Raw genomic sequence first — 13,553 nt, 5'->3', positions numbered from 1 at the left:
GCAGTCGTATCAGCAGGGAGCATTGATAGCTTCAAAAAACTATTAGATGGGCACCTTAGAGACCCCAACATACAGGGGTATACAATGTATGGTTAAAAGCAAACACACACACACATCATAGGTTGAACTGGATGGACGGATGTCTTTTTTCAACCTCACTAACTATGTAACTTACATTGGTGGTCAGTGGGAAGAATACTCCTTAGGCCACGTTTAGGCATTGTATCACAACTGCAATTAGATCCTTTATATCCCATTTTAATCATCCCAGGCACTTTTCCTTACTTACATTTGTGGAATACTGAGAGGTAGGACATGGCTACACCAGTGTTGCCTATTTTAAATAAATTAGTCATTAGCATTTTTGCCTTGCAACACTTGTGTCCTTGATAGAGATAAGCTCAGATGTATTTGACCCTAGTCTTAAACCATGTGAGCTATCCTGCCAGGAAGGTGTCATTACAAACCACCAGTCATAGGCGGCCAAGTTATTCCCCACCCCTCAGCTACACGTATACAAAGAGCGTTTATACGTGTGGTTCTGGTGTGGGTAAAGCATTGACCGCCTATGATTGTCAGTGTGCTGTGACAGCTTCCTGGCAGGATAGCTCACGTGGCATCAGACTAGGACTGAAACAATCTATGAGAAAAGGCTCTTAAGCATCAACATGGTGCCCACAGTGCTGACCCATAGAATCACAAAGAATTTGATATGACTGAATGGATATCACAAACAGTTGGGGGGGTTTGGGTGCTTCTGCAGGTCCTTACATATGGTCTATTGTTGCTGCAAAATTCTTGAGTTTCAAAGTTTGAGGCAAACAGCTAAATACATAAATATAAATATAGGCTCACTGTTTACTTGCCAAAGGATTTGTAATTTTGGTCATCTGTTCTTGTGATACACACATCTTGCTAGTTCGAAATATCAGTTTGGTTTAATATGAACTGCTTTCTGGGTCAGCAGCCTGGTCACTGGACAGAGGTGACTTTAGTGATTTACATTCCAATGAGAAGGCTGGAGATAGATAGGTGACATAGGAAGCCGAATTTCTAAATCAGGAGCTAGAATTGCCTGTTTAGGACTAGTGATCATCTCAGGCCTGTTCGGGTTGAGCCCGCCAGGGGGCTCTCACTGCACACTGCCAATTATAGACAGTGAGGCATTTCCGACCAGCAGCTGCACATACAGACACGCTGCCTACGATTGGCTTTGTGCAGTGCCATCTTTCTGGCGGGATCGATCTGAACATGCACGGGGCCATCGCTATTCAGGACTGATTACCTGCCTGTATGCACAGTGTGCAAAATATGTGTAAAATACAAGTTTGACTATATAGAATTATAGCTGCTGGAAATGTTGGGTTCTTCCACAATTTCAAGAGACGACCCATCCGGTAACTGAATCCGACAATACGCCAACAAACCAATAGCGATATAAGAAGCAGCAGAAATAAGCCTTGCATAAAAGTATTGGATAAATAGGCTTAACATTGGTAAAAGTAGCATTCCAATGACAGTGTGGTTGATGTACTAAAACTGGAGAGTACAAAATCTGGTGCAGCTGTGCATGGTAGCCAATCAGCTTCTAACTTTAGTTTGTTAAATTAAACCAGATTTTGCAATCTCCAGTTTTAGTAAATTAACCCCAGTAATTTAACTCAATACAATGAGATAAATTAGACTGGTGTTAGTTCTCTTTGCCGAAATAGATAGACCTTGCCTAAGACACACTGGGCGCATGGGTAACAACAAGAATAATGCAACAAATATCCCTAATCTGCAGTTAGAGGGATGCAGCTAACTGATGGGTCTTGCAGTCTACAGACCCTAGCTAATTCCTGGCCAAAAGGTAAATCTATAACCTTCAAACAAACGTATTTGAAATCTGTAGAGCAAGGATATCTTTAAAGTGTCTCAATAACAGACAGTAAAAGGCTGGTATATCCCCCTTGAACTAAAAGTCAACTACAGTCAACACTCAGGAAGTGTAGGCAAAGTTCAACACATAAGATGGCCAAACCTCTGCACACCACCTTAATGTCCGACAAATGCAGTCTGCAGGGTGAATGAAGGCGGATGAGGTGGAGGCTGCATTGGCCTGGCTGGATATGGGTCGATCAGAGATAGGCTGCAATGCTCCCAGTAGCTCCCAGTAGCTAAGTGCACAAAATGGCTAAATCGAGCCTGCCCCTTTCTCCTGGCACATTTCTAGTGGCTTATGGGTCTCCTGATGATTTGGGCCCAGGGCCGGTGCTACCACTAGGCGAACTAGGCAGCCGCCTAGGGCGCACTGCCACCTAGGGTGCAGCCATGGCCAGTGCCATATTCCTCTCCTGTCACCTCCTCATCCCCTGTGGAGAGGGGTGCAGTGTGCACATGAAGGGGAGTGTAGGCTTAACGGGGAGCAGTGTGTATAGGAAGAGGGGTGTAGGGTTAAAGGGGGTATAGCATTAAAGGAGGGCAGTGTGCCAGAGGGGGTGTAGCATTAAAGGGGGGCACTGTGTACAGGAAGGGGAGTGTAGGGTTAAAGGGGGGGCATTATGTGCAGGAAGGGGGGAAAAATGTACAGTTTTTTTTTTTTTGGGGGAGGGGTGCAAGTAGCTGGTCTTGCCTGGGGCGCAAAATAGTCTAGCACCGACCCTGTTTGGGCCTACCTGGATATTCTCTCCTCTCCCCTGCAGGGTGTACATTTTTCATGCTTGGTGGTCTAGTGATCTCCCCACTCTTTATTCCTCAGCTGCTCTCCCTGTGGGCACTGGGTGGGTAGCTTCTTCCTCCTTACCATAGTTCCCAACACTCACACCACATGGGCTGGGGATAAGGCTTAACTTTTGAACTACTGATGTAGCCAATCAAATTCCTTATCTCTCCCCTCTTCCCCTGCAACCTGGCAGGGAGGAAGAGGTAAGCTGCAGTGGTGAGAATGTCCTTGCTGTGCAGCTCTCGCGCCTTAGAAGGGCTACCAAGTCATGTCCATCTGACCTTCATAAGCATTTTTTTTTTTCATGGTTTTTGGCTTGGCTTTTTCTAAAGGGCTACTCTGGTTTTTTTCTTGTTATCAGCTGAGAAGTTGTTTTCCCAAAAGAAATCTACCAGGATCTGTAGTTTGTAATATGCTGTGACTTATTAAGATCTAGTATAATTTTTTTTACTGTTCTACCTACTATACGCTGCTCAAATATGTGAACTGACTTCTATAGGTTATTGCACAACAAGATTAAACTGTATTATCAAAGTAAAACTAATGGTGTGAATACACGGTTAGAATATCGCCCGATCATTTGACCACCGACTTTTGAAAAAGTATTTGTCATTCGAAAACGTTGCCAACATACACGGTCCGAATATCGCCTGACCGTTGCCCGCCGACCATCGAAACAGTGTTCGTCGGTCCTCATGCGTGATGAGGTTATACAGATTTAAACTGAACGACCTCAACACCAACGTATAGAATATCGTTCATTCGCAAACGAGACGACAGAATTTTTCTGTTTTTTCAAAGGGTATTTTTCGTTCACAATATCGATATCGCTCATTGATGGCTGGGCATTAACGAGTAGAATATCGGCCCATCGCTCGCTGAACGGAAATTTTCGGCCGATTTTCTTATCGTGTATTCCAGCCATTAAGGCAAAACTTTTTCATTTTTGATAGGGTGCAGAGGGATAAGAAGACTTGTCAGGTCATTATTGCTGTCTGTGTCCCCATTAGGGAGATTCACTCTCTATATTTATCTTGTTTACCGTTATCACTCAAAGTGAAAGTTAAATAAAATCACACATTTTGGGTTGTTACAGAACAGGCATAGAGGAGAAATCGCTAAAAAGGGACACTGATTTTAGTGACCCTGATGATTGCCTCCCTTTTGAGGGATTTCCTCTCTCCTCCTGTTTTGGCTATGGGGTAGGAAGTAAAGGGAAATCTTCTTAATGGTTGATGAAAAAAAAGGTTTTCCCTTTAGTTCTACTTTAAGTTATACCTGTTGTATGAGATTTGGTTAAAATAGTCTGAATCTATTGGCTATACCATATCTAGTCATAACAGAAAGCATAGACAGGGATTTGAAGTCTGGGACTGCTTAAGTCCAGATGGCGGTAATTCGGAAATTCCTTTTTTACAGGATAAAAATAACCTTGGAAAAAAAAAAAAGGTGCTGATTTCCCAAAATTAATCTTTACTCTTCAAAAAAAAAATGAAAAAAAAAAAAAAAAATGTAATGCACCCCTGCTGTGGGGGGGGGGGTTCTCTCTACAGAAACCACCAAAAACTGCTGGCCCCTTGATCTCCCTGCGTCCTGCCATTTGTAGGATGAGCTCAAAATTATAATTGTGCATCCCCATGCAGCTGCTTCAGGCTTTTCAAAACTTAGCTCGTATGCAGTGTGTGCTTTTCTTCTCCAGCTGAGCTCAGTAGTGGCCGATCCGGGCTGTTTAAACTGTGTGGATGCTCAGTGCGGCCTCTCCTTCTCTAGCTAAGCTCAGCTAGAGCTTTGTAGTTACAGCTGTCTCACAAACAGTGGCATTACTGGAGGGGGCCATGGCCCCCCAACATTATGCTGTGCCCCCCAACAGGATCCCACCTCCTGCTCTGGGATTGCAAGTCAGTAAGCCCAGATTGCGGGATCCTCTCCAAGAACTGAGCCTGCACTAGAGAAAGCGGAGCCGATACTTCCTTCCTGTATAGTTCCGGCTCTTGTCACAGGGAGTAATACCAAATGTACTCCACCTGTGACAGTCACAGGAGAGATACAGGAAGCAGCGGATCTTCTCTCTACTGCAGCTGCATGCTTCCTCCAGCATCGCGCTCTGTTGGTGTGTCTCAGAGAAACCAGCAGTACCCATGAGAAATACCAACCAGCAGTACTCACCAGAAGTACCATCCAGAAAAACAGCCAGCAGTACCCACCAGCAGTACCAGCCTTGGAGGACAGCCAGCAGCAGCCACATACCCGCCTGGGGGATAGCAGCAGCCAGCAATACCTGCAGGAATCCTGAGGAAGAAGTGAAGACTGAGGTCAGTTGAGGTGCAAGTAACTCGCAGTGCATCGGTATGAAAGTAGCATTATGCCCCTTTCACACAATCGGTCCAGTCGGGACCGCCTGTCTGTTTTTCAGGTGGACCCAATCTGACCCACCATTCATCTCTATAGAGCGCCAGATGTAAATGGACTTGTGTTCGTTTACACCCGCCTATTTCCAATCCAATCCACTTAAAAAAACAGAAGGGGATCTATGCACTTCTGTCTGGGTGGATCAGTTCGGAGGGCCCAAAGAGTAGAGCGGGCTGTGTCCATGTCTGCTCTGTATATGCTGAGTGGACATGGACCAGTCATCTGCCCACTCCACTCATTGTGGCCAGCGACCAGTTACCAAGTCGCTAAAGTGGCCCTCATTTCTCAAAAGGTTGGGCACTCCTGCTGTAGGGGCATGAGTCCCGAAAGGAGAGGTGCACTGTGGCAGCCTTTCCAAATACTAGGGGCTATTACTGCGTAAATTGGCACCCATACTAGGGGCTATTACTCCATAAACTGGCATTAATACTAGGGCTATTACTGCGTAAACTGTTGCCAATACTAGGGGCTATTACTGCGTAAACTGGCATTATTACTAGGGCCTTAACTGTGTAAACTATTGCCAATACTAGGGGATAATACTGCGTAAACTGGCACCAATACTAGGGGTTATTACTACATAAACTGGCACCCATACTAGGGGTTATTACTCCATAAACTGGCATTAATACTAGGAGCTATTACTGCGTAAACTGACACCATTACTAGGTAAACTGTTTCCTGAAATTGCTTTAAGCTATAAAGAAAAGCTTTAAAGAGTTTTCGTCTCTCAGGTCTGAAGCAATACCTGAAGAAGAAAGGAAAACTCTTGAAAGCTTGTCTTTTAAGTGTTAGGTTAGTAAAATAAAAAGGTATCATTGCATACTGCATTACTCTCATATTTTGTAACCTTATTCATATATATACTTATTTAGTTTTTTCAGTGGAATGATATAGGGGTGATTATTGAGTGCCCCCCTATTTTGTCTGTGGTATCTTATGTGCCCCCCTATATATTGTTTCTAGAGTCGCCCCTTCTTACAAATGTGCACCTGTATTGTCACCCTGTCACATACTCCCTTTGCGGATAATGTAGATGGCAATGACACACATTGTGCAGGCATATTTCATTACTGTCATCAAGAAGCTAATCCAGAGCTATGATGGGAAGACAATGCTGGAGTTAGTGCATTTAAACAGCAAGTAGATGAAAGAAGCCGGAAGGGATCACCACTGAGGTGTAATAGTGGGTTAAAAATATATTTTATGTTAAAAAAATGGTAATTGTTCATGATACACAATGTAACGGAACCGCGACCCCACAACGTGCTTGTGGGTTTCTGTCAGAATACCACTTCCTTCAGTCTTGAACATAGATATCCGATATTCTAGCCACCCCCATACAAAACTAGCTGAAAATAGATTTGTATAAGATCTGGAACATTTATTGAACAAACTCACACCGAATATATACCCCACCAGGTCAGGTGCCTATGTATGCAGATGAAATTATGTACAGAAATATAATTATCTAAGGAACAGCCAACACAAACAGTATTCTACTTTCCCACTAGCAACTAATAGATGGCAGTGATTTAAATAACTTGAGCTAATTAACAAGCAGACTTGTCGTCATCGAGCTCATGAAGTACAATACACATTATTATAAGTGTAAATACATCCCTACAGTAGACAACAGGTGAGTTAATCATACACAACTGATGTCCCTTTTTCCAGTCCTTGGGTTAAAGGGATAAACCATAACTAAACTGCATCTGGGCACCACAAAAAAAAAAAAAAAAAAAAAAACACTATTAATTCCATGTTTAATATTCAGAGCAAATTCACCCACCAATCCCAGTCTCCATACTTTATTTTGCTGAGGAATCACTTTGAAAAACAGCCCCCAGCATTTCGGTCTGCCCATCTTGAGTAAGGGCAGATGATTAATGTAGCATTTACAACCTGGAATCTATCAACCGTTAACTCAGGAGGGTGTGCTTAGGTGAGAAAGCTCCTACTCCCCTCATGAAGACTCATGAGATGTATGACCAGTGCTTTAAGTGGCCCAAAAGAGGTGCCGGTACTCTATTATAGCCTATAAATTTTGTTGCCCCCACCCCACATCAGGGTCCCCACAGAGCACCCCCCCTGGCCTGGGTTTGGACTCCGGAGCAGGGGAACTCACTGGTGGTGACTGGTCTGACTCTGGAGTGGGAAATATTCTTGGGGGGGGGGGCAATTGAGGGTGCAGATGTCCAAAATGAGCGTACTGGTACGCTAAGGCACATGGAGAGGTGGCGGTATGCTCAGGAGCCATATTTGGAAGTGGTGGTACTGAGTACCAGTGCATACCAGCCCACTTAAAGCACTGTGTATGACATAATTTGCCTAGACCTGGAAACCAGTAAGTAACTGAAGAAATGTAAAAATAAAAAATGGTTTAAAACAAGTAAATTTTATATACTTTTCTATCGAATTGCTAGAATATGGTTTAAAACTAGTCAATGTTGATTGAGAAGGGGAAGTTTCACTTTAAGATCTGAAATCCTTATATTGACCTTAGAAATAGTTTAAATGCTGATTAATTTGCCTATTTAAACATTACTTTGTTCTCTCGTTGCAGAGTCCTTCCAGGTGGTGGTAAAAGGAAACGGTTTCTACCATGCCCGAAATATTGACCAAGTGCTCTGCAGCTTTAAACTCAATGACAGCATAACTATAAGTATGAACACCTTTGAATGCTTACTTTTGTTATTTTAAACTTCTATAGCATCATTCAATTGTCTTGATGCATTTGTGCTATAAAATGAAGGTAATGAGCTTGCTCATGCAGAAGCAGCTGTCTGCTCTGCATTTCCTAAACTAGACAGGATTTCCTGCAGGAATGGAAGGCTTCATTCATCTCTACGGGTAAATGGCATTGTGATTCTGATGTAGCAGAGGTGAGCAAAGAAACATTGGTGGCTAGGAAAGGCACAGGAATGCATCTTTGTACACACCATTGTTTATTGTACATATGTTCTGTGCTCGGCTGTACAGTGTTTGAATGAAAGCTCCATTCATCCGTAATCATTAATGGAGCCTTTTATTCATGTAGCAAGATGCAGATTGCTATTTGTGTAATTGAACTTTATACATGGCACTTTGTAGCAATTCAACCCTTTTCAACCAGTTTCAAATCACAAAAATATCCAAATGTAGAGGACACTCATCTAGGTAGAGTAGGGTGTCAGTTGGCCAACATCCCTAATTACGAGAAGAACCCCCCTAAGAGAAACTGGACTTTAAAGGCCAAAAGTAACACTACAAATATAAAAATAATAAATATTAAAAATGTTTATATTATTTGTGGTGTTACTTTTGGCCTTTAAAGTTCAGTTTCCCTTAGGGGGAAATATCCAAACTGATGCAGGTAACCTACCACTGTTCCTACTATATAGATTTATATACTTTCTTTTCCAATTATTTTTTATTAAGGTTATAAACCGTACAAATATAAGAGCGTACAATAAATAAGAGCGTACAATACAAAATAGAAAAGTACCGGTACATAACAACATTAGTAACAAATACCAGTGGTCACTAAATAACCGAAATGACGCTATTTTGGGCTATGACCAAGGGTTCTTAAGAGCAGAGGAGACATCCTCCAAAGAGGAGCTACATGACCAGAGGACACTCTCATCGAAGACGAAGGGTCATCTCAGCCATGAATAAATCACGGCAGCTGGTGGTCTTTGTGTTTGCATACACAGCCCTCAAACTGGGAGTTGGACTAATAATATTCTTTCATTAACTTTCAAAATCTCATTGAAAGGGTTGAAATTGCTATGAAATTTTCACATCTGTATCCAGAATTAGGCTGTACATTTACAGTTTCTGAATATAAAACAACCAATAATTTGTTAATTATATACTCATAATGTCTAAAATTGTAATGGAGTATACTATATAAAATACACTCTTTTATTATATATATATATATATATATATATATATATATATATAATTTTTTTTTTAAATGTTCTTGAATAAATTACCACAATTTCTCCTTTCAGTATATCCTGCAACCCTCCTCTTGCACCATTACCCCCAGCATTACCCTGTTACCCCAATACCCCCAGTGACCCTCCTGTTGCCCATGCACCTACCTACATTTGAGGGGACAATGGCACCTCAGATAGCGGGGGCACAAGTGCAGTTTAAAACACTCCTCCTCCTTCCTCTCTGGATGCAGGTATTGGACAACTTTGGGGACTCTGGGCCAGAATGAGCTGGAAGCTCTTCAAGAATCTGAGCAGCCCCAGTGGGATCCCCGCCGGACCCCCCCCCCCTTCCCCTGGGAGATGCAACCAGCTAACCAATTCCTCTCCATCCGACCACCATGCTAGCACAGCAGCTTTGGCCATGTAGGTGGTGACTGCAGAGTCCAGTAGGCAAAATAGTCATGGTCCTGCTGTGCAGAGAATGTATTATAATGTATAAACCAATAAGATATTCTGAAACAGCAGCCATTCTGGGAAGGCCTGATACTGTAACATGACCACATCAGAACTTTGGTATCGGTTACATTATCAAGATCTCTGATTAGATATGTTACAATGAATGAGAACATTCTCTGAATTACGGGACCACAGCTATTTCATTCACTGCAGCTGGCAGCCCCATCAGACGTCCAGCAGCTACCAGGTATGTGTGTGAAGCTGAACTGCCGATGGGATCCAGTGTGCCGAGAACCAGCGGAGAGAGATGGGTCCAGTTCCAGGAAAGCCTACAAAGGTTGTGAGTACTGTGGACTGCCCCTGGGGGTCTGCCTAGTGTCAGAGGGGACCACTCCAGAGAAGGTTCTAGGGATACAGGAGTTAGATAGCTGTTAAAGGGGGTGCCTGGTCAGAGGACCCTGCAGTATTAGAGGGGGTACCTAGGTAGAGGACCCTGAAGTGTGAAAGGGGGTGCCTGTAGTTTGGGCCCTGAAGAGTCAATGTACAGTGGGAAGTGTACAGAGTTAAAAGTTGCAGCAGCACAAGTATCTACACAGAGCTAAAAGAAAAAGAAAAAAATCTTGCGAGCAACCTTGAGGTCCTAGATTAATAGGCTATCTGCTGCAGACACTCCACTTCGCATAACCGTTTAAGAACCTTAAGTAAATAAACAGTGCTGCGCTGATATATAATCATAAATTGCACTATATATATATCAGATCCGTGTGTAATATGCAATATTAAAGTGCTAAATAGTGCCAATAATTATATATAAATAAAGGTAAGAATATAAAAGTGAAAAAGATGCAAAAAAGGCCAGTGTGAAATAATAAATAAACGTGCTGAAAATTAATAAATGGATATAGTCCAAACAATCATAAAAGTGATCTGTGCTCCTAAAGATGTGTGACCAGAGTGACACAGTGGACAGCCACAACCGTGCACCCCCTTGTGAATGGGCGCTCACCTCAGCTCTTTATAAAAAACGCATGAGTAAAAGGTCCTATGAGACAACCACCCACATCTTTAAGACTCCTCTTATCCACAGCTGAGATCCGGCTTGCAGTATCACTCAATGTGACATATTATGGAAACAGAGAGACTTGCAATAGTGCATGAAATCCTACAAACAAGAATTTATTGAAAAAGATATATAATGGTCTCACTCACATTAGCAGGTGCATAGCATGCACATATACAATCGCCTTTAGAGATGATGGAAATCGTGGTGGTATAGCGGGGGAGACCGATCAGCGCCGCCTCAGATACACAGCGCACGGGGCAAGGACGGACGGAGAACTGCACCAAAGCTTGGTGAGACTGATAGCATCCAGCGTGCGCTGTGTATCTGAGGCGGCGCTGATCGGTCTCCCCAGCTATACCACCACGATTTCCATCATCCATCATCACACACACACAGTTCAAAAAAAATAAAGGAACACTTTAAACCACATCAGATCTCAATGGGGAAAAATATCATGATGGATATCTATAGTGGTATGGACCGGTTAATGTGTTAGGAATGAAAGAATGCCACATCGGTTGATGGAATGAAAATTATAAAACTACAGAAGGCTGAATTCAAAAACACCTCAAAAATCAAAGTAAAAAAAATGATGCTGCAGACTAGTCCATTTTGCTGTAATTTCATTGCAGCAAATCAAAATTGTACTCAGTGTTTTATATGGCCCCCACGTGCTTGTATGTATGCCTGACAACGTTGGGGTATGCTCCTAATGAGACTACAAAGTGTCCTGGGGTATTTCCTCCCAGATCTGGACCAGGGCATCACTGAGCTCCTGAACAGACTGAGGTGCAACCTGGCGGCGTCGGATTGACTGAAACATAATGTCCCAGTGGTGTTCTATTGGATTTAGGCCAGGTGAGCATGGGGGTTATTCAATGGTATCAATTCCTAATCCTCCAGGAACTGGCTGCATACTCTCGCTGCATAGGCCGGGCATTGTTGTGCACCAGGAGGAACACATGACCCACTGCACCAGCAATGGGTCCAAGGATTTTATCCCGATACCTATTGGCAGTCAGGGTGCCATTGTCTAGCCTGTAGAGGTCTGTGCATCCCTCCATAGATTTGACTGTCCACATGTCACATGTGCTCAGGGTGAACCTGCTCTCATCTTTGACAAGCACAGAGCGCCAATGGCGGACCTGCCTATTCTGGTGTTCAATGGTAAATGCCAATCGAGCGCCACGGGGTCGGGCAGTGAGCACAGGGCCCATTAGAGCACGTTGGGCCCTCAGCCACCCTTATGAAGTCTGTTTCTGATTGTTTGTTCAGAGACATTTACATCAGTGGCCTAGTGGAGATCATTTTGTAGGGCTCTAGCAGTGCTCATCCTGTTCCTCTTTGCACAAAGGAGCAGATACCAGTGCTGACAATAGGTTAAGGACCTTCTACGGGCCCGTACAGCTCTCCTAGAGTAACTGCCTGTCTCCTGGAATTTCCTCCATGCTCTTGAGACTGTGCTGGGAGACACAGCTAACCTGGCAATGGCACAAAAAAAATGTGCCATCCTGGAGGAGTTGGACTGCCTGGGCAACCTCTATAAGGTCTAGGTATTGCTTCATGCTACCAGTAGTGAGAGTGACCCTAGCCAAATGAAAAACTACTGAAAAACAGTCAGAAAAGATGAGTAGGGAAAAAAAAATTCAGTGCCTCCACCTGTAAAACTTTTCCTGTTTTGGAGGTTGTCTCATTGTTGCCCGTCAAGTGCACCTGCTGTTAGATTCATTAACACCAAAGCAGCTGAAACTGATTAACAACCCCCTCTACTACTAAACTGACCAGCTCAATATCCCAGGAGTTCACTTGACTTGATGCTATACTATACACTTTAATTATTCTCACTGTCTACCGCCAGCAACACAGAGTCGCCCTCCTCCTACAGAAATTCTGTAATGTCAAACTCTAGCCAGGAGAGTAATTCCCTTGTAATGCTTGCAAACTCTAGAGCACATATTGTATATTGCTACTGGTATAAGCCCAAATTACTCAATTCCCTAGTATGAAGCCCAAATTACTATATTCACTATTATCCGCCAAAAAAAAAAAACAAAAAAAAAAAACAGGATAGCAGACAACCGCTATAAAACAAGAAAAGCACAGCACAATTTGTAAATTATTTTTATGTAGCAACATCTCTCTTCTGGTCATTGTGCAAAAGTGAAAATAGTTCTGTTTTCTTCTTTTCTTTCTTTCAGATGAAAAACCAACAGACATACAAGATACATATCTGCTCTGTCCTGCCCCAGTAATCGAGGAAGTGGGACAGTATGTATTAATTATTATCTGTATGCAGAAATTATTTGGGGTTAAAATAAGGTATTGCAATGTCTACTGATCTGCATAGCATTGGTGATCGAGCTGAGGTTCCATAAACCTACTATACAAAGAGGACTGTCCCATCTTTCCTCTTCCAATTATTTAAAATGATAATTAAAGTTTTGCTGAGGGTATCTTCAGAACACAAGGGCCATCTGCACAGTTGGAGAAGTTCACATTAGCTCTGAGGAAAACTTGAGGCTGAAGAATGAAGTAAGGAAATAATGGGCACTGACAGCCAGTGGTGTAGCAAGAGTTGTCAGCGCCCAGGGTAAGGCAAGTAATTTGCGCCCCCTAACCCGTGGACTTTTAGCACTCCCTGAGTCCTTTCTACAAGTACACTATTAAACCATGGTTGTGGAAACACAAAGGGTTCCTCCACTCACAGCCTGAGCCTCAGACTGGCTGTCAGCAGCATTTTGTTTAATTATTTGTTGAATCTGAGATATCTCTTTGACTACAGTAGTAAGGGTAGGGATGTTGGATGGGGGCAAATACAAAGAGATAAGGAGAGAGAACAAAGGGAGGGGTGTATTTAGTCTTTAATAGAGAATGAGTAACAGAGTGTACATCCACAAGTACACTATTAAACCATGGTCGTGGACAGAGGCGTAACTAGAACCTTCAGCGCCCCAGTGCAAGAAACCATGAAGGGCCTCCCGGACCCCTGGCC

General features: G+C 43.1%; 1 protein-coding gene across 1 annotated transcript in view; it reads left to right on the top strand.

Moving 5' to 3' along the window:
- Window positions 1–13,553, top strand: part of ANTXRL (ANTXR like) — a 237,486-nt gene that overhangs the window by 141,739 nt on the left and 82,194 nt on the right. The window contains exons 10-11 of the mRNA XM_082268219.1: window positions 7,680–7,778; window positions 12,760–12,829. Of these exons, the coding sequence (XP_082124345.1) occupies window positions 7,680–7,778; window positions 12,760–12,829 (169 nt within the window). The remainder of the gene's footprint in view (window positions 1–7,679; window positions 7,779–12,759; window positions 12,830–13,553) is intronic.

This window comes from Pelophylax lessonae (assembly GCF_965119305.1).
Source record: "Pelophylax lessonae genome assembly, chromosome: 9".
NCBI classification, from domain to species: Eukaryota; Metazoa; Chordata; class Amphibia; order Anura; family Ranidae; genus Pelophylax; species Pelophylax lessonae.
The sequence above is the reverse complement of the archived record's forward strand: the minus strand, read 5'-3'. Positions and strand labels throughout refer to the sequence as shown.